The 22,098-nt window shown below is 47.6% G+C and overlaps 1 protein-coding gene across 6 annotated transcripts in view; it reads left to right on the top strand.

The window, feature by feature from the left end:
• DNM1 (dynamin 1) overlaps positions 1-22,098 on the top strand; it is a 714,309-nt gene that overhangs the window by 340,730 nt on the left and 351,481 nt on the right. For all 6 annotated transcript variants that reach the window (XM_069236983.1, XM_069236985.1, XM_069236981.1 and 3 more), the window contains exon 11: positions 14,613-14,699. In XM_069236983.1, the coding sequence (XP_069093084.1) occupies positions 14,613-14,699 (87 nt within the window). The remainder of the gene's footprint in view (positions 1-14,612; positions 14,700-22,098) is intronic.

The following is a 22,098-nucleotide window of genomic DNA, read 5'->3' as shown; positions in this document are numbered from 1 at the left end:
GAGCCCATCATCCATCAGAAAATACTTAGAAAAGGGTAAAAGAAAGTATCCTAGGTCAACTGTCAGGCATCAATCTGGGTAGAGGGGAATAGAGAGAATTTACATCTGCCATAAAAAGTAGAGAAAAGGGTCAAACAAATACCTTGGGGCAAACTTTAGATATCAGTCTGGGTGAAGAGATAAAGCACAGCTACCATCATAAAGTGTAGTGAAACTGCATAAATCTATTGGGATATGCCTCGGCACATCACACCTACTGTATATATGTGTATGTTTGGTGACTTGTAGCTGCAGATTCACATGCTGTGCATTACTTCTGCCATCTAGTGTTGGGCTCTGAGTGTTACAAGTTGTTTTTCTTCGAATAAGTGTTTTCGAGTCACGAGATCAAGTGACTCCACCTCTTCGGTTGCATTGCGCATAGGCATCGACTCGATTGTTTTCTTTCCGCCATCGGGTTAGGATGTGTTTCCTCTTGCTCCGAGATTTCGATTCGGAAAACTTTGAAAACGGTTTATTTTCATCGGTATTGTACCGATCGGGTTTACATCGACACATCGGTGCCGTCGGAGAAGTCAACTCTACGTGCCCTTCGGGGCGCATGTGCCCAACTCCGGCCTAGTCGGGCCGACCGCGTAGAAGCCTCATGGATCGGACTGCATTCCGGTTCTGTCCTCGGTGCCAAGCGAAATATCCTTATACAGACCAACATCTCGTCTGTAATCTTTGCCTTTCCCCAGATCATCGGGAAGAAATTTGTGAGGCCTGTTGAACCTTTTGTTCTAAAAAGACTCTTCGAGACAGGAGGGCACAAAGACTCGAGATGGCGTCGAGAAGCACCGAACATCTCGACGTGGAGGAGGAAGAAATCATGCAAACAGCAGTCTCCGTTCGAGGTTCTGACTTCGAACAGGAATCCGAGGAAGACACACCGGTCACGGCGGGACAACATGTGAGTACGCCTGCCCCTGTACCATCACAAAAGCAAAAACATAAGGCCTTGGGTACGACACTGCCGGAAGGCCATGGCTCATCCCGAAAAAAGACTACCGATGACCAAACTACCAGTTCGGCACCGAAAAAAGCCACGCCTCCCAAAATATCGGCGGCAACAAAAGGCTCTGTGTCAGACTCCAGCAAACACACTTTTTCGGAGTTGAAAATTCGAAAATCACTTTCGGAGCCAAGTGCATCAACCGCCTCATCTTTTTCCATCCCGAAAAAGCCTACTTCCGTGCCGAAAAGGCCAGCATAAACAGAGGAGCATGGACTTTCAAAGAGACTGAAAGAAAGCCACAAAACCTCTGAGGAAGAGTATCAAGTGCAACCAATACTTGAAGTTATGGACGAAAGGCAAGCCAGGATTCACATCCATAAAGAAACAGGCATGATCCTAACAGCACCTCCTCTAAAACCAAAGAGAAAGCTAGCCTTTCAGGAGGAAATGGACACTATGCAGCCTCCAGCAAAAGTGCCAAAGCAGAAACCACTACCTCATCAATCTTCTCCTCCTCAATCTTCTCCTCCTCATTCTCCTCCTCACTCTCCACACCTGCCTACCTCTCCTCCTATTAGTCCTACACCAGAGCAGTCACCCACTCACTCTTTCGACTCACAACAGGACATTGTAGATCCATGGGATCTTTATGATCCAGATCACATTCCTAGCAATGACCCAGACAGCTATCCCTTTAAACCTTTACCACCTGAGGATAGCACTGTGTACAATCAGGTTCAAGCTAGGGCTGCAGCATACCATGGGGTCACCATGCATACCGAACCACTGGAAGACGATTTTTTTTTTTAATACCCTATCCTCAACGCACTCAAAATACCAATGCCTTCCCATGCTCCCAGGCATGTTAAAACACAACGATAAAATATTCAGTGAGCCGGTTAAGGCACGTGTAAATGCCCAGGATAGAGAAAGTATAAACCTCCACCCTCTGATCCTGCTTACATAACACATCAAGTACCTCCAGATTCTGTAGTAGTTAGTGCTGCCAGGAAAAGAGCAAACTCCCAGTCATCAGGACATGCTCCCCCACCTGACGAGGAGAGCACAAAATTCAATGCTGCAGGGAAGAGAGTTGCATCCCAGGCAGCGAATCAGTGAAGGATAGCTAACTGACAAGCACTGTTAGCTCGATATGACAGGGCCCATTGGGACGAGATGCAAGACATAATCCAGCATCTCCCCAAAGAACACCAGAAGAGGGCACAACAAATAGTGGAAGAAGGGCAAGCCATTACAAATAATCAAATTCGATCTGTCCTAGATGCAGCAGACACCGCTGCTAGAAGTGGCAATACTGCAGTGACAATACATAGGCATGCATGGCTCAGGTCTTTGGGTTTTAAACCCGAAATACAGCAGGCTGTGTTAAATATGCCATTCAATAAAAAACAACTTTTTGGCCCAGAGGTTGACACAGCTACAAAAAAATTACGCAAAGATTCAGACACAGCAAAGGCAATGGTATACTTGACACCATACAGGGGATCCTTTCGGAAACCTCAGTTTCGAGGTGGATTTAGACCACAGACAACAGAGGCATCCACATCTCAGGCAAAACCAACCACAATACCAACGAGTTGGTTTTAGGGGCACATATAGAGGGCAGTACCCCTGAAATAGAGGGAAATTTCAGACCTCTAAGCAACCTCAACAGCACCCTAAGCAGTGACTTTCCTCATCCCCTTCCACTCCACACCTCTCCTGTGGGGGAAAGACTACAAGAGTTCCACACAAATTGGCAAAACATTACCACTGACAATTGGGTAGTATCAATTATCCGCAATGGCTATTGCCTAGAATTGATACACACTCCTCCAAACATACAACCAAAGTCACTCAAACTATCCACAGAACACATCAGTCTGTGTCCAATCCCTAGTACTCAAACAAGCAATAGAATTGGTACCACAATCTCAAATAGGGACAGGAGTTTATTCACTATATTTCCAGATTCCCATAAAAGATGAGACTCTCAGACTAACATTAGATCTCAGGACCCTCAATCTTTACATCCTGTCAGAACATTTTCACATGGTAACTCTACAAGATGTTATCCCACTACTCCAAAAACACGATTTCATGGCAACATTTAGTATTTTCGTATACCCATCCATCCTGCGCACAGAAAATATCTCAGGTTTGTCATTCAAGAAAAGCACTGTCAGTTCAAAGTGTTACCCTTTGGAATAGCAACAGCTCCAACAGTATTCACAAAGTGCCTAGCAGTAGTCGCAGCCTACCTAAGAAGACAACATATACATGCCTTTCCATATCTAGACAATTGGTTAATAAATTCAAACAGTCATACGCAGTGCCAAAACCATACGGATTACGTAATACAAACCTTGCACACATTAGGGTTCTCAATAAATTACCAAAAGTCACATCTACAACCAACACAAATACAACAGTATTTGGGTATAACACTAAATGCTCAAAAGGCACTAGCATGTCCACATATGCAAAGAATACAAGCATTCCAAAATATAGTCACACAAATTCAGACAAATCAACGATACACTGTCAGATTTGTCATGAAGGTTTTAGGAATGATGGCATCATGTATTGCAATTGTTCCACGCGCAACGCTAAACATGCGGCCCTTACAACAGTGCCTTGCACAACAATGGTCACAGGCACATGGTCAACTTCAAGATCTAGTGTTGATAGACTGCCAAACATGCATGTCCCTTCAGTGGTAGAATTCCACAAATCTAAGCAAAGGGCGGCCATTTCAAGACCCTGTGCCTCAGCCCATAATTACAACAGAAGCATCAATGATTGGTTGGGGAGCTCTCCTAAACAATCACAACCTTCAAGGAAAATGGGATGCCAAACACCAACAGCTGCACATAAATCACTTAGAGTTGTAGCTGTCTTCCTAGCACTCAAAGCTTTTCAGCCTCTTCTCACACAGAAGAATGTCCTTATCAAAACAGACAACATGACAACCATGTATTTCCTAAACAAACAAGGAGGGGCATATTCGTCCCAACTCTCCCTTCTAGCTCAAAAAAATTGAAAATGGGCAATCCACAACCAAATTCACCTGTTAGCACAATACATTCCAGGGATACACAACCAATCGGCCGAAAACCTCAGCAGAAATCGCCAACAAACACACGAATGGGAGATTCATGCTCAAGTACTTCAAAATACTTTCAACAATGGGGAGCACCAAACATAGATCTGTTCGCCACAAGCGAAAACTCAAAATGCCAAAACTTCGCATCCAGACACCCACATCCCCTATCCAAGAGCAATGCTCTATGGATCAGTTGATCAGGGATATTTGCTTACGCTTTTCCCCTCTCCCACTCATTCCGTTTCTAGTCAACAAGTTGCGTCAAACCTCACTCAACATGATACTCATAGCACCAACATGGGCCCGGCAACCGTGGTACACAACTGTGTTAGACCTGTCAGTAGTACCACACTCCAAACTCCCAGACCGACCAGATCTGTTGACACAAAACAAAGGCCAAATCAGGCACCCAAATCCCGAAACACTTAATCTAGCAATTTGGCTCCTGAGGTCATAGAGTTAGTGTAGGAAGTTGGCTCTGTATATACTATTTCAAAGTATGAAATAGTGTGCACAGAGTCCAAGGGTTCCCCTTAGAGGTAAGATAGTGCAAAAAGAGATAATTCTAATGCTCTATTTTGTGGTAGTGTGGTCGAGCAGTAGGCTTATCAGAGGGTAGTGTTAAGCATTTGTTGTACACACACAGGCAATAAATGAGGAACACACACTCAAAGACAATTCCAGGCCAATAGGTTTTTATATAGAAGAATATATTTTCTTTATTTATTTTAAGGACCACAGGTTCAAGATATACAAACAATACTTTAAATGAAAGGTATTTCACTCAGGTATCTTAGGAACTTTAAATTATCACAATAGCATGTACAGTTGTGGCAACAATGGCAATAAGCTATTTTAAAAGTGGACACAGTGCAAAAATCAACAGTTCCTGGGGGAGGTAAGTAAATGTTAAGTTCACAGGTAAGTACAACACTTACAGGGTTCAAAGTTGGGTCCAAGGTAGCCCACCGTTGGGGGTTCAGGGCAACCCCAAAATTACCACACCAGCAGCTCAGGGCCGGTCAGGTGCAGAGGTCAAAGTGGTGCCCAAAACACATAGGCTTCAATGGAAATAGGGGTGCCCAGGTTCCAGTCTGCCAGCAGGTAAATACCCACGACTTCCGAGGGAAGACCAGTGGGGGGGGGGGGAGGCACAAGCAGGCACAGAAAGTACACCCTCAGCGGCACAGGGGCGGCCGGGTGCAGAGTGCAAACAGGCGTCGGGTTTTCAATAGGATTCAATGGGGGGACCTGGGTGTCTCTTCAACGATGCAGGCAGGCCCAGGGGGGCTCCTCGGGGTACCCACCACCCAGGCTAGGCAGAGGGTCGCCTTGGGGGCGCTCCTGCACTGGAGTTCGGTTCCTTCAAGTCCTGTGGGCTGCGGGTGCAGTGTGGTTTCCAGGCGTCAGGTTCCTTGAAGCAGGCAGTCGCGGTCAGGGGGAGCCTCTGGATTTCCTCTGCAGGTGTTGCTGTGGGGGACCAGATAGGGTTAACTCTGGCTACTCACAGGCTCGCAGTCGCCGGGGAGTCCTCCCTGTAGAGTTAGTTTTCCGCAGGTCGAGCTGGGGGCGTCGGGTGCAGAGTGGAAAGTCTTGCGCTTCTGGCGGGAAACGTGTGGTCTTTAAAAGATGCAGGATAGTCCTCTGAGGCTTCAGAGTTCGCTGGACCCTGGGGGATGCGTCGCTGTTGCAGTTTTTCTTGAAGTGGGGAGACAGGCCGGTAGGGCTGGGGCCAAAGCAGTTGGTGTCTCCATCTTCTCTGCAGGGCTTCAGGTCAGCAGTCCTTCTTCGTCTTCAGGTTGCAGGAATCTATCTTCCTCGGTTCTGGGAGCCCCTAAATACTCAATTTAGGGGTGTGTTTAGGTTTGGGAGGTTAGTAGCCAATGGCTACTAGCCCTGAGGGTGGCTACACCCTCTTTGTACCTCCTCCCTGTGGGGAGGGGGGCACATCCCTAATCCTATTGGGGGAATCCTCCATCTGCAAGATGGAGGATTTCTAAAAGTCAGTCACCTCAGCTCAGGACACCTTAGGGGCTGTCCTGACTGGGAAGTGACTCCTCCTTGTTTTTCTCATTATCTCCTCCAGCCTTGCCGCCAAAAGTGGGGGCAGTGGCCGGAGGAGCGGGCATCTCCATTAGCTGGGATGTCCTGTGGCGCTGTAACAAAGGGCGTGAGCCTTTGAGGCTCACCGCCAGGTGTTACAGTTCTTGCAGAGGGAGGTGAGAAGGACCTCCACCCAGTACAGGCTTTGTTCCTGGCCACAGAGTGACAAAGGCACTCTCCCCCATGTGGCCAGCAACATGTCTGGTGTGTGGCAGGCTGGCAAAACTAGTCAGCCCTCACTGGAAGTCGGGTATGTTTTCAGGGGGCATCTCTAAGATGCCCTCTGAGTGTATTTTTACAATAAAGTGCACACTGGCATCAGTGTGCATTCATTGTGCTGAGAAGTTTGATACCAAACTTCACAGTTTTCAGTGTAGCCATTATGGTGCTGTGGAGTTCGTGTTTGACAGACTCCCAGACCATATACTCTTATGGCTACCCTGCACTTACAATGTCTAAGGTTTTGCTTAGACACTGTAGGGGCATAGTGCTCATGCACCTATGCCCTCACCTGTGGTAGAGTGCTCCCTGCCTTAGGGCCTGAAGGCCTGCTAGAGGGGTGACTTATCTATGCCATAGGCAGTGTGAGGTTGGCATGGCACCCTGAGGGGAGTGCCATGTCGACTGTCATTTTCTCCCCACCAGCACACACAAGCTGGCAAGCAGTGTGCATGTGCTGAGTGAGGGGTCCCCAGGGTGACATAAGATATGCTGCAGCCCTTAGAGACCTTCCCTGGCATCAGGGCCCTTGGTACCAGGGGTACCAGTTACAAGGGACTTACCTGGGTGCCAGGGTTGTGCCAATTGTGGAGACAGAGGTACAGTTTAGGGAAAGAACACTGGTGCTGGGGCCTGGTTAGCAGGCCTCAGCATACTTTCAATTCATAACGTGGCATCAGCAAAGGCAAAAAGTCAGGGGGTAACCATGCCAAGGAGGCATTTCCTTACAGTTAGGATATTTACAATCTTGGAATTCAAACATAGTGCTTACACAACTTATGGGCCCACCATTTGAACCCATGCACTCCTGTCAAATGCAATTTTTAACATGGAAGGTTCCTAGTGGCAATTACGTCCTTAAGAAGAGTAAGTGAAATTCAAGCCTTCACTATTGAAGAACTGTTCTTCCAGGTACACAAGCATAAAGTGGTACTAAGAACAAATCCAAAATTTCTTCCAAAGGTCGTACCGCCTTTTAATATAAATCAAACAGTGGAACTACCAGTCTTCTACCCACAGCCAGATTCCATGGCAGAAAGAGCTCTACATACATTAGACATTAAAAGAGCTTTAATGTACTATATAGACAGAACGAAACCATTCAGACTAAACAACTGTTTGTAGCCTTCCAGAAACCTCATACATGTAACCCTATATCAAAACAAGGGTTAGCAAGATGGATTGCAAGATGCATCCAAACATGCTACGTTAAAGCCAAAAGACAACTCTTAGTTCTACAAGGCAAAAAGGTGCTACAATGGCTTTTTTGGGTAATATACCAATGGCTGCAATATGTAAAGCAGCCACTTGGTCAACACCACATACATTCACTAAACACTACTGTGTATATGTTTTATCTAGACAACAAGCCACATTAGGACAAGCTGTACTCAGAACATTATTTCAAACAATTTCAACTCCTACAGGCTGACCACCGCTATTTTTATGGGAGGACAAACTGCTTTGTAGTCTAAGCACAGCATGTGTATCTGCAGCTACACATGCCACCGAACGGAAAATGTCACTTACCCAGTGCACATCTGTTCGTGCCATGTTCCGCTGCAGATTCACATGCACCCTCCCACCCCCCTGGGAGCCTGTAGTCGTTTAAGTTAAAAACATTCGTACATATGGATATATGTGTGTATGTATATATATATATATATGTTCAATTGCATGTGTAGCTGCAGATACACATGCTTTGCATATCCCTGCATTAGAATGGACATCTTTCATTTTACCTATATACTCTATCACTCCTACCTTACCCTCTGCCGGAAAACAATCTGACAATGGAGTCGATGCCCATGCGCAGTGGAACGAAGAGGAGGAGTCACTCGATCTTGTGATTCGAAAACACTTCTTCGAAGAAAAACAACTTGTACCACATTGAGCCCAACACTAGATGGCAGAAGTAATGCACAGCATGTGAATCTGTAGCAGAACATGCCACGAACAGATGTACACTCGGTAAGTGACATAGATATATATATATATATATATATATAGATATATAATAATATAGAGAGAGAGAGAGAGATTACATCTATTGTTGGGAAGTATAGTGAAAAGAAGTGATGATGAGAACATATAACCTGCCACTGTTTACACAATGGTGTGCTGGTACCATCCACACATGGCACATTGTGGCAGAGCACTCGGTCTTGGCAGACAGACGATGGGAGCTGGATGTAGGTGGTTCATACGTGGGTTTCAGCTCTCACCCTTACACGTGCGAGGGCTACAATCTATCTGGGCTTGCAAGAATATTACCTGAATGAGGGTCACTGTTTGCTGAGAGAACAGGCAGAAGCATTAAAAACTATTCACAGGAGCTGGAAGCATCCTGTGAAGAAACAGGCGCACAAAGAACCTTTCCAACTAAACCCATATTTGGGATTATGGTGCAGCAGGAGTCTGCATCACCCTGCTTGGAAGCTGGGGGTTAATCAGGACCTCCAAGGTATTAAAGGCCTTCTAAGGTGCAGAACAACAGCGAAGACCTAGGAATTGAGTGCATTGTGGAATAGGTCTAGAGTTTGTATTTGCCACTTCAGCCAATCCTAAAAATACGGTTCAGATAGCCAAGCAAGCCACAAGGACCTATTGGAGGACCCCGCAAACTACACCACAAGTGCAAAAAGTGCCTGTGTGTGAGACGGGCTGAAGGATGTCATTCATCAGAGCAGTGACCAAGACCACCACCAGCCAGGTAATGGGGAATAATATATCTGAAAGACTAAAACGAAAATCCTTAAAGGGGTGAGTGAGGCTACCTGCACTGATGAAATTCCAGGACATTTTCTTACTCTGAACAAGACTTCAGAAAAAAGAGAGCGACAGCTTCTGGTGATGGAAGTGAGGACCAAGCCTGCATATAGGAGTGAACACTCTGCCTCAGTTGAGGATACTAAGAGGACTAATACTTTGGAAAACGTGAACAGGACGTTCCAAAATCTTTTCCTCTAGTCAAAATTGCCATGAGCAAGACCACATTTCTGCTGCTAGTAGCAGTCTGAAATCATAAGAAGGCTGAATAACTGTGCAGTACTCCACTGCTAATCAGCTATATAAATACCACATCTATACATACCTTTAATCACAATTCGCTCTAAAATGAACACCTAGAAGGTGGAGAAAATTACAATCTGTCAAATTCTACGATAGAGAAGGTTTGGAGCTAGCACAAACCACAGGCATATGGTTTGTTGGAAACCTCAAGCGGCACCACATGCCTGCAGCTTGTTCAAGACGTAAGTTTCATTGTAAGTATTGACTATGAAGGACAGGGATGATAATGCACACAGATATATGTTCAATGATTGCTTTAGTAGCAGTTGCTCCCTTAGTAGTCATGGAATATGTAAGTTTGTCCATTAGTGTCCTGTCCATTAGCCTAACCTTGTTAAATCACAGTGTGAAGCGTGGGGGCCATGCCCTCAAGGGGATATGCATGCCGTCTTATTGATATTATTAAAATATAGCAACACCCAATTATTTGGATCTGAAGGCCCCATAACACCTTACTACATGAAGGACATTTGGGGCAGGCGTGAAGTACAAGCAATCATGGAACAAACAAGAACCACAAGCACCCAGGCTTTTGGAAACTTGAAGCTAGCGTATCAAACATACAGTCTGTGGGAAACTTGAGCTACCAAGAAATGCAAACTTACAGTTTGTGGAAAGCTTGGGGCTGCCAAGAACCAGAATCATCCAGTCGTTGGAAGCTTGAAGCTGTTGCAACGAGCATGCATTCTGTAGGAAACTTGGAGCTACCAAGAACCAGTATTATCGAGGTAGTTGGAAGCTGGAAGCTTGAAGCTAGCACCACAAACTTAGGCCTCATTATGAACCTTGCAGTCCAGACCGCCATGGTGGCGGAAATTACTGCCACCGGCATGGTGGTCTGGACCGCCATATAATGAACTCAGGGGGATCGCCCCAGGAGGCCCTCCACCACGACAGGATACCGCCGCCAGGCAGCCTGACGATGGCGGATAGCTCTATCCGACAGGGCATAGCTAACCCGGCTTCCGCCAGCCACTAGGGAAAGGCTAGTGGAAGGGGTGCTCAGGGGCCCCCGTCGTACAGGTCACTGCGATATGCGTGACGGGTGCTGCTGCACCCACCGCACTGCGACATTGACGGCGGCTCCATGTAGAGCCGTCGGCAAGGTCCAGGCCCAGCATTCCGCTGGGCTGGCTGGCGGAACACTGTTTCTGCCCGCCGGCTCAGCGGAATGTTGGTAATACGGCCGGCTTGGTTGTCCACGGCCTGGCGGTCTGTGTTCAGACCGCCAGCATGAACACGGCGGGGATTCCCCCTGTGTTCATAATGAGGCCCTCAGTAAGCTTGTGGGAATTTGTAGCCCCAAGTTTCTCATAGACTGTTTATGGGAAGCTTTGAGCTTCTACAAACCACAATTATTCAGTGTGTTGGAAGCTTGAAACTAGCACAAGGATATCCAGTCTGTGGGAAGCTTGGACCTAGCAGGCAGCACAGGCACTCAGTCTGTGGGAAGCAAGGCGGTAGCAAGTGCCATTGTCATATGATCTGTCCAAGCATTATTAGCAAGAACCACTAGCATACAGCGTGTTGAAGGTTCAAAGCTAGTCGCACCAGCAAGTAGTCATCAGGAAGGTTGAAGCCAGCAACACATGCATGCAGTCTGTTCAAAGCATGCACCTGGCAAGAACTACAAACATGAAGTTCGAAACTGACTGAAGCTTGATGCTAACAAGAACCAAAAACATGCAGTCTGTTTAGGAGTTAAAGCTAACTGGAATTACAAACCTGTAGTCCTTATAAATCATTACTACCAGGAACAACAAGTATGTAGTCTACTTAAAACTTGAAGCAAAACACAAGTATGCATTTTGAAAGTAGTCTGTTCTGAAGCTTAAAACTAGCAAGATTCATAATTATAAAGTATGTTCTAATCTTTACTAGTGGGATTTACAAGCATATAGGCCCTCATCCTGACCTTGGCGGGCGGCGGAGGCCGCCCGCCAAAGTCCCGCCGTCAGGTTACCGTTCCGCGGTCGAAAGACCGCGGCGGTAATTCTGACATTCCCGCTGGGCTGGCGGGGGGCCGCCTTCAGGCCGCCCGCCAGCCCAGCGGGAAAGAGGCTTCCACGATGAAGCCGGCTCGGAATCGAGCCGGCGGAGTGGAAGCTGTGCGACGGGTGCAGTTGCACCCGTCGCGTATTTCACTGTCTGCGCAGCAGACAGTGAAATACATTTAGGGGCCCTCTTACGGGGGCCCCTGCAGTGCCCATGCCAGTGGCATGGGCACTGCAGGGGCCCCCAGGGGCCCCCGCGACCCCCCCTACCGCCATCCGGTTCCCGGCGGGCGGACCGCCGGGAACTGGATGGCGGTAGGGGGGGTCGGAATCCCCTCGGCGGCGCAGCAAGCTGCGCCGCCTTGGAGGATTCCAACGGGCAGCGGAAAACCGGCGGGAGACCGCCGGTTTTCCTGCACTGACCGCGGCCAAAGCGCCGCGGTCAGAATGCCCTGCGGGGCACCGCCGGTCTGTCGCCGGTGCTCCCGCCAACCCTGGCCCCGGCGGTCTAAGACCGCCGGGGTTAGAATCACCCCCATAGTCTGTTCAAACTAGTACCATAATTGTACCACATATTTGAAGCTAGTAAGAACCACTAAGATATAGTTTGTCTCTACTAGCAGGAACCACAGCATGGAGTCTGATATAAGCTTCGGTCTAACACTCAGCGTACAGCTTGTATCTAGCAAGACCCGCAGGCCTGTAAATATACAGTGCAGTATTTGTTGTAAGCTGGGAGATGTGGAGGAAACTCGGAATATGAGGGTACACATTCTTGAGGAAGCTCTAGGCTATGAGGTTACAGAGTTTGACTGTAATGCTGAGACCCAAGGTTGCAGAGTATGTTGGAAGTTTAGTGATGAGGTGTTCAATAGCGTGAGAGAAGCATGCTTCTTCACGTTAGTTAGTGTGAGTCTCAAAGCTACAAGATTCTGTCATGTGGGGGAAGCTCAGAAGCATGTACACTGGTCATTGCTTTAGACCCATGGATCTCACATCTTCCACAAAGGATTTGCAAAAGACAAGAGTCTATCTGCGTGCTGGGGCCCATTGTGGGCATCTGCACAATGTATCCCTAGATCTGGATTCATCATTCCAGCAGGGCCCGTGTACATCTGAAGTGGCAGAAGGCTAGAGATACACAGACGTGCATAACATGGCTTATCCACGGTGCCTGTAGCCAGTCACAGGTTTTAAGTGGGATGGCATTCTGTAGGCCCAGCTAACATTCTGGCAGGCCTGAACGTGAGCGGTTTCTTCTGAAGAGTAAAACCTCTTGTCTGGCAGTCAAAGGAGCCTTGCCCAATCCAAGCAAAAGGGAGCAATCCCTCAGAGGGAAAAAACGGCCCTGGTCTGGAGCAGAGAAGTGTTGACTGTTTTTAATCCGTTTTTAGATTAAATATTCCCCGTTTTCGTTCACATACCTCACATCCTATCTCCTGCCAAAGTCTTTTCATGGTCAGACAGGACTTCTAGTAATAGGTGGTGCTTCGATTTTTGTGCAGTAGGGGAGGGCATGAGATATACAGTGCCACCTGTATTAAGCACATAAATGAGTGTGGTCCGAGTGTGATCTGTGTTCATCCTGGATTGGGTCACCTTCAGCCAGATCCCTCACACGCATCTTTCAGCCATTGCAATAGTTTCTGGGTCCTACTGGCTGTCTTCCTCCGCCCCAATACTTGCTGCATGCCCCCAGCCTGACGCCACCCTCTGGGCCTCATGTCCCTGCTTTGTATGCATGTCTTTGTGTGAGCAGTTGCATACTGTGGCATGACAGGAGTTCTGCTGGCTCAGTGGGCTCCTGGCTTTCGGAGGACATACCCGCTAGACTCCAGCTTCCATGGCATTTGTCGTTGTTATTTTGTGTTATGCCCCTTCTTTCGCATGCATCAGTATGAACCTCATGCATGCCCTGGCATGAGTGGAGTTCTGTGGGCTGCCAGCTTTCAGAGGGCCCACTGCCCTGCTCCAGTTTTCTACAGATCTCTTGTGTAGTGCCCTGTTGTGTTGCGCCCATTCATTTGCATGCATGTGAGCCTTATGCATGCCCCTGGGAGTGCTACCTGCTCTGAGGGCTCTGGCCATTGGAGGCCACATCTGCCCAGCACCTGCTTCATGGCTCTGTCAATGCTACTTTCTGTGGTCTCGGTGCTGTGTAAATTGTGATGTGGTCCTTGTGCTGTGCATGTGTTTGTGTCTCCTGCATTCCCTGGTTCCAGGGGACCTCTGCCTGCTCTGCCTTGGTTTTCTTCTGGAGTGTGTAGGGTTGGCAGAGTGCCCAGGCCTTTTATAGTCTGCATCCTGGTCTCATTCTTTCTCTCAGGGCATCACTAGATGTACCACTGCGGCCTATAAAGCCTATGCCTCAGGCATGTTGGCCTCTGCACACCATACTATCTTTGTTAGATTATCCTATTGTGAAAGTGATGTTTATTCTCCAGATGGGGATTTTAAAAGAAGCGGAGCTTTGCTGAGAGATTTTCCAAGTTTATTCTTTCTGTTACCATGTTGGTGTCTGTTATATAATACCTCTGGACTGGCCTCATGCCCTTTCTGGGATTTGGACTCCTTCAATGATCGATGGCCACTTGTGCTTCCTTTGAGTATCATTCATTCTTCTGTCTGTAGCTATGCACTTTGAGGCACTGTCATTGCCAAAGCACAAGCCGTGGTACCTCTGCATATTCTCATTTCTTATTAATGTAGTTAGTATTCAACAGTGTAAACTCAGACCATTATTTCAAGTTCCTCAAGGTTTTTGGTTACACTTAATATGTTTGTTTCTTGAGATGTCGAAGGCTACAGCTAGTGATAGCGAGTCTTTATCTTGTGGAGCAACACCTCTCAAGGCATTGCTTCTTGGGGAGCCCCCTAGTAAAAGTACTTATCCACATCTTTGGGTGTAAACCAGGAGAACGTGTTTTGGGCCTACCAGGTGCTCTGGCCAGCTCCTTGCTTTGCTGTCCTTCGTACCCTTGGCCCGTTATGTGGAACCTTTCTTTGGAAACTTGGAGAATCTCTGCTCCTTCTGTGCTTGCCTGCAGTTCATGGCCTTTCAGTGGAGACTGTGCTTCCCTCCCTCACTTCCCATGTATGGGTGCTTTTTTTCTCTGTACAGCTTAGCCAGTACCCCCTCCTGCGAGAAGAGATGGAAAGGATCGTGACAACACATATCCGGGACCGGGAAGGAAAAACCAAAGAACAGGTAAGATTTTAAAATCATGATGTTACACATATTGCCAGCAATTCGGTTGGAGAACTGGAGAGGCCTTAAGGCCTCCCTCGTCCCCCAACACCATCGCCAACGCTCTCACTTCACACATGCAGACCTCCCCGTTGAGAATCATGTTGAACCTGAATGGTATAACCTTCATCTTGCAGGATACATCTGTTGTAGAATGATCTACTGCGCCTAAAGATGATTGACATGTATTTTGTTTTGGTCTCAATGCTTGGTCTCCACCATGGGTGTGACTCCTTACGAGGTCAGTTGACCCCCCACAAAAGCATATACTTTGGCATCATACCAGAGGTTTTCTATGTATTTCATTCATTTCAAAACAGCTTCAGAGGTTTTAGAAGACTGCAGAAGCCCAACAGACAAGGGACAACTGGTGTATTGTCAGTGGCATATAATAATGCAGGGGATATTTAAAAGTTTAAATTTTCTGGTATATTTGCTGAAACGTGATAAGCAAGAACTAGAGAAAGGTATTGAAAACTGACTCTAAAGGACTGGATTTGCGGTGCCCTATAAATCACGCAGGACACCACAGAACTTGGGATTGTTGTCCAGAATCTAGGATTCAGTAACACAATAGCAGACAATCCAAATACCTCCTTGCTGCTCATTGAGAAAGGCAATCTGTTGATAAGCATCTGTCGAAGAGAACAACAGGTACTTATAGGGACAAGTGAGAAAGAGGACACAAAGGACTGCACAAACATCTTGAGAGAAAGCAGTTGCCGTGAGGACACGAAGGTAGGTATACCTCCAGTGAATAGATTATCATCTGAGGGACATGAACACTATCAACAGGGAATTATGGAAAACTGTAATTGCATTTTCTTCCACTTGGGAGTGACCTTTTCAGATGCCTGACTCTAAAACCTATTGTACCATTACTTATCCAAGCCCCAACCTGGATGTATTGTGTGCTACTTTTGGGATCACACATGTCACCAAGATTTCTCTGAAAGCATTCAAACTTAGATGCACTGCAGAGTGCAGAATCTTTTAACTTGAACCACAATTAAGTTAAAATATGTTGGAATTTCAAATTGCCCGCCTTCTCCAAGACTTTTAATTTCAAACTATGGGCATTATTTAGAGCTTGGCAGATGGAGTAGTCTGTCACAAACATGCAGGATATCCTTTCGCCGTATTACAAGTACCATAGACTATGGGCTTGTAATATGGCAGACGGTATAACTGCAGTGTTTGTGACAGAGTATCCTGTCCACCAGACTCTTAATAAGGGCCTATGTCTGCTCAGCTGAAAGGCGAGATCTACTCTTAATCGTAGCCTAATTCCTTGTTTGAGGTTAGATACACTTGGTATAACAAGGGCAGGGGCAACATGCACAGGATTTAAAGAGGGGATCCTCATCAATAGTCATAAACATTGAATATTCCTGCCCTTGTGGGGGACCCCGGAGCATATATCAAATACACACATATAAAGTATGAAATATGTGTGAAAAATATATATATAGCATTTTTAGTAGATATATCTTTCATACTAAACTCATATATACATGTGTAAAACGGCAATGCAGGCTATAATCATAAACAGGCTAAAATGCTTTATTTCTATGAAGTTTTTTTTTTTTTTAATCATAATAAAAATTACAATAGAGAATAAATATCTACCCAAGCCCCCAAAACTGGGCTTAGGGGAATAAGCAGTAGTAATCACTAGAGAAAAAAGAGAAAAAACTACATTGAAAAACAATGGAGCATTCTTAGCCAATAGGCTGCATGCAGGTTAACACAGGAGAACCATAAAAACTTTGGCACCGTGCCTTTACGACCCTGAGCTCCTCCAGTATCCCACCATGCCTCAGGGGTGAAGGAGAGGTGACAGTTGGTTCACAGTTAGGTCAGTTCTTTTTTCCGGCTTCTTCTGAGAGGATCCTGGAGCATTGAGCTCTCAGTTTTTCTGAGTTTTTCTCAGAAAAATACTTTAAAACAGCGTTTTTTCCTGTTTTACTCGACATCATTGTCTGAGTTTGGCAGTTTTTTCCTGACAGAAAAATGCCTTCCCTTTTTGTCAAATGCCCTTCTTGTGGGAAGAAGAAGGCCCAGTCAGATCCACACACTCTTTGTATTGTGTGCCTGCCTCAGAGTCACTGCCCTGACACTTGCAAACATTGCAAGAATATGTCAAAGAGGACTCTGAAGGACAGAGAAAAGATCAGGCTTCATGGGCTTCACGATAGGCAGAAAACATCATCCTCTTCGCTTCCCAGGCAGCCAACAGGCCACTCTCAGGAGAGAATGGCTAGGTTGACGTCAGCAGGTGGGAAAGTACCTGTTTGTTCCCCGTCTTCGTCGCTGCCACCATCTCACCGCCATAGATCGCCGTCGACGGCGACCCGCCCGATGTCGAAGGATACGGCGTCGAGGGAACATGGCCATTGCAGGGGCATATCTCCGTCGACGGCAACCCCTCTGTTCGACGTCGAGCCATCACCGGCGTGCCTGTTTGCCGTCGAAGACCTCAAGCCCCCCGACGTCAAGAGACACGGCGTCGAAATCGCCACGACGGCAAGAGCGACATCTGCCGTCGGCCTCCCACCGCTCCACGTCGAGGCACACGACGGAGAGTAGGTCGAGTTCCAGAGATCGCCGTTCGACGTCAAGACACTCTACGTCGAGACACTCTACGTCGAGACACTCTACGTCGAGACACTCTACGTCGAGACACTCTACGTCGAGACACTCTACGTCGAGACACTCAACGTCGAGGCAAGAACAACCGACGGCGCGCCCTTCGACGTCGGCACAGCCGTCGACGTCGACACAGGTTTTACCTGTCTGGCAGGGAGTATAACATCGCCTCCCTCCAGCAGACAAGGCTGCTCCATCGCCAGTGGTCTCCATACGGAGCGATTCATCTCGCTCGAGAACGGCATCATCGGGGCACGTTTCACCCATCAACTTATCACCAAGATGGTTGGAGAGCCTTAATAGACCAGCGGCCTCCCCGGATTCGCAGTATTCACGAATGTACTCTCCTACTGCCTCTCTTCCCAGAACACCATCACCAACAGCGCGGGCAGGACTGGCTAGTTCTGCTCCACGCCAACTGACCACAAGGCCTGGGCGCTCTGTTACAGCGTCTCGCAGCAGGTCAGGTTCCCAACGACGATCTAGGTCAAGATCACGACACAGAAGATCGCCCTCTTGGTCGTCGTCAGGATCATCTGCCGGATGTTACTCCCCCACCTTAACAGATTCTCCACCAGCTCGGGTCTCACCGGTGGATGACATCACCACTTTTAATGAGGTACTTTTAAGGGGAGCGCAGAAGTTAGGCTAGGATTTTGAAAAAATATAAAGCGCCTGAACAGGACCCTTTATTCCTAAGAACGGATCCGCCACCGGACTCAGTAATATTGGCCGCAGCCTGAAAAACCCACTCGGTGGCATCATCCTCAATGGTCCCACCGGACAAAGAGAGCAGGCATCTCGACTCTCTGGGGAGAAAAATGTGCGTCACTGCGGCATCTATAATGAAGGTCTCCAGCGCTTCTGCACTCCTGGGCAGGTATGACCGTTCTCTGTGGGACTCCCTCAACAGGTTCACAGAAAAGTTGCCCAGGGAAGACAGACAGGACTTCCAAGAAATCCTGCAAGAGGGATGTCTGGTATCCAACCAAGTCATCAGCGCAGCGGCGGATGGAGCAGACCTAGCTGCGCATGGGTACGCACATGGAATCTGTGCAAGAAGGTCTTCCTGGCTGAGGCTGACCGGTTTAAAACAGGAAGCTCAACAGCGCATCTTAAATCTCCCATTCAACGGGAACTCGCTGTTTGGTACCCATACGGATGAAGAAATGGCACGCATGAAGACCGAGGTGGACACCATGAGGGCAGTAGGCCTGGAGAGAAAGAAGGACTTCAGGCGGAGGTATAGGCCTTATGACAGGCGCCCTTTCCAGCAGAGGGTTCAAACCCCTCACTGGTCCCAGAGGCCACAACAAAGGCAGGGACGCCCTCTTTTTCATGCTCGTAAGGCCACAAGGGAACGAGGGTCAAGTAGACCTCAGCAGTCCACACCGAAAGCACCGGCCAAACAATGAGATTTCGCTTCCCTCAACACTGTACACCACTCCGGTGGGGGGAAGTATCACAGATGTTCGATGGCATATGTTGCTGCAGATACACATGTTTCGCACAGTCCGCTGCCTGGTGTTGGGCTCGGAGTATTACAAGTTGTTTTTCTTCGAAGAAGTCTTTTTTGGTCACGGGACCGAAGGACTCCTCCCTCTTCGGCTCCATTGCGAATGGGCGTCGACTCCATCTTAGATTGTTTTTTTCCGCTGTCGGGTTCGGACGTATTCCTTTTCGCTCCGTGTTTCGGTTCGGAAAGTTAGTCAGAATCTCGGAAGAAAGCGTCGGTATTGTTCCGTTCGGTATCGGGATAGTTAGGTACATCGACACCGATCATCGGAAGACTTTGGGGTAGCTTCGATTCCCCCATCGGGGCCTGGTCGGCCCGACCGCGTGCGACATCGAAGCCGATGGAACGGACCCCGTTTCGTTTCTGCCCAAAATGTCACAGTAAGTATCCTTATACAGATCAGCACTTGGTCTGTAACTTGTGCTTGTCCCCCGAGCACAAGGAGGATACCTGTGAGGCCTGTCGAGCCTTCCGGTCCAGAAAAACACTCCGGGACCGAAGAGCCAGGCGTCTACAAATGGCGTCCACGCCAACAAAACAACGTTTCGACGACGAAGAGGAAACATTCTCGGTTCCGGAATCAGAATCCGGAGACTCCGACGTCGAACAACAGCAACAAACAGTGAGTAAGACGTCGAAAATTAAAACCATCGAGAAGACAAAAGCCCAGGGGACGCCACTGCCAACAGGCCATGGCTCGACCCATAAAACCGGCGACCCGTCGAAGGCGCCGAAAAAGGGCACGCCCATAGCGAAGACACCCGACTCCGGTCGAGGGACTGCCATGGAGCAACCTCGGAGCCGAGATAGCGGCTCCGAGAGGCAAAAACAAGATGCCGGCACCGAAAAACATCGTCACCGAGACACACTGCCGAAAGCCACAAAAATTCTGTCGGTGCCGAAGCCGAAAAAAGATTCTCTCTCGGCGCCGAAAAGTTCCACACCTTCATCCTACACAGAGGAACAAGGAATAAGTGGCCAGATGCACAGATTTGGACAAGAGCTCCAAAGTGTAGAATCAGACTACACACAAAAGAGACTGTACATCCAGCAAGACACAGGGAAGATATCAACCCTTCCCCCAATAATGAGGAAAAGAAGGATCGGACTTCTCAAGGATGACGCACAACCACAAGCCAAAGTGGTTAAAAAAGTCACGCCTCCGCCCTCTCCACCACAACAGGCATCGCCGGCACAAACACCGCCACAAATGCACTCACCAGCGCAAACTACCATAAGTCAAGATAATCAGGATCAAGACGCTTGGGACCTATATGACACCCCAGTGCCGGACAATGATCCCGATTCATACCCCACAAAGCCGTCACCGCCAGAGGACAGTACCTCATACTCGCAACTGGTGGCTAGGGCTGCAGAATTCCACAATGTCCAACTGCATTCCGATCCTATAGAGGATGATTTTTTATTTAACACCCTCTCGGCTACACATAGCCAATATCAATGTCTCCCAATGCTACCAGGGATGTTACGGCACGCAAAACAAATTTTTGAAGAGCCCGTAAAATCAAGAGCCATCACCCCAAGGGTGGATAAGAAATACAAACCACCACCCACAGACCCAGTGTTTATTACTTCGCAGTTACCACCTGACTCCGTAGTAGTAGGGGCAGCTCGCAAGAGAGCAAATTCCCATACATCTGGCGACGCCCCACCTCTGGACAAAGAAAGCAGAAAATTTGATGCGGCAGGAAAAAGAGTAGCATCACAGGCAGCCAACCAGTGGCGCATCGCAAATTCTCAAGCGCTGCTGGCCAGATATGACCGCGCACACTGGGATGAGATGCAACTTCTCGTAGACCATCTTCCCCAGGAATACCAAAAAAGGGCGCAGCAAATAGTTGAAGAGGGACAAACGATCTCAAACAATCAAATCCGCTCTTCACTGGACGCAGCCGATACTGCAGCGAGAACAGTCAACACTGCTGTCACCATAAGGAGACACGCTTGGCTCCGCACTTCAGGCTTCAAACCTGAAATCCAGCAGGCTGTCCTTAATATGCCCTTCAACGAGAAACAACTTTTTGGCCCTGAGGTGGACACAGCCATTGAAAAACTTAAAAAGGACACAGACACGGCCAAAGCCATGGGCGCACTCTACTCCCCGCAGAGCAGAGGCTCTTTTAGAAAAACTCCATTTAGAGGGGGGTTTCGTGGCCAATCCACAGACACCACCAGCCAACAAACAAGAACCACACCATATCAGGGTTCATTCCAAAGGGGAGGTTTCAGGGGATACAGAGGGGGTCAATTCCCAAGGAGTAGGGGAAGATTCCAGACTCCAAAAACACCTCCACCTAAACAGTGACTTTCAAGTCACAGAACCCCTTCACTCAACACCAGTGGGGGAAAGACTAAGCCAATTCTACCAATCTTGGCAGCAGATTACAACAGACAATTGGGTATTAGCAATAATCCAACATGGCTATTGCATAGAATTCCACAAATTCCCACCAAACATCCCTCCAAAAACACGCAAAATGTCACCACAACATTTAGAACTTTTAGGACTAGAAGTTCAAGCACTACTGCAAAAGGATGCAATAGAGTTAGTACCAGTACAACAAAAAAACACAGGAGTTTACTCCCTGTACTTTCTAATTCCAAAAAAAGACAAAACATTAAGACCAATATTAGATCTCAGGACACTAAATACCTACATCATATCGGGCCACTTTCACATGGTCACACTACAAGACATCATTCCACTGCTCAAACAGCAAGATTACATGACCACATTAGACCTAAAAGATGCGTACTTTCATATACCGATACACCCTTCTCACAGAAAGTACATAAGGTTCGTATTCAAAGGAATACATTACCAATTCAAAGTGTTGCCATTCGGAATAACAACTGCACCAAGAGTGTTCACAAAATGTCTAGCAGTAGTAGCAGCACATATCAGGAGACAACAGATACATGTGTTTCCTTACCTGGACGATTGGCTAATCAAGACCAACACAGTAAAAAAGTGCACAAACGACACCACATATGTCATACAAACCCTTCACAAACTGGGTTTCTCCATCAACTATACAAAATCACACCTCGAACCGTGTCAGACACAACAATATCTAGGAGCAACCATCAACACATCAAAGGGAATTGCCACTCCAAGTCCACAAAGAGTGCAAGCATTCCACAAGGTAATAAGTGCTATGTTTCCAAACCAAA

Source organism: Pleurodeles waltl, chromosome 6 (assembly GCF_031143425.1).
Source record: "Pleurodeles waltl isolate 20211129_DDA chromosome 6, aPleWal1.hap1.20221129, whole genome shotgun sequence".
NCBI lineage: Eukaryota > Metazoa > Chordata > Amphibia > Caudata > Salamandridae > Pleurodeles > Pleurodeles waltl.
The sequence above is the reverse complement of the archived record's forward strand: the minus strand, read 5'-3'. Positions and strand labels throughout refer to the sequence as shown.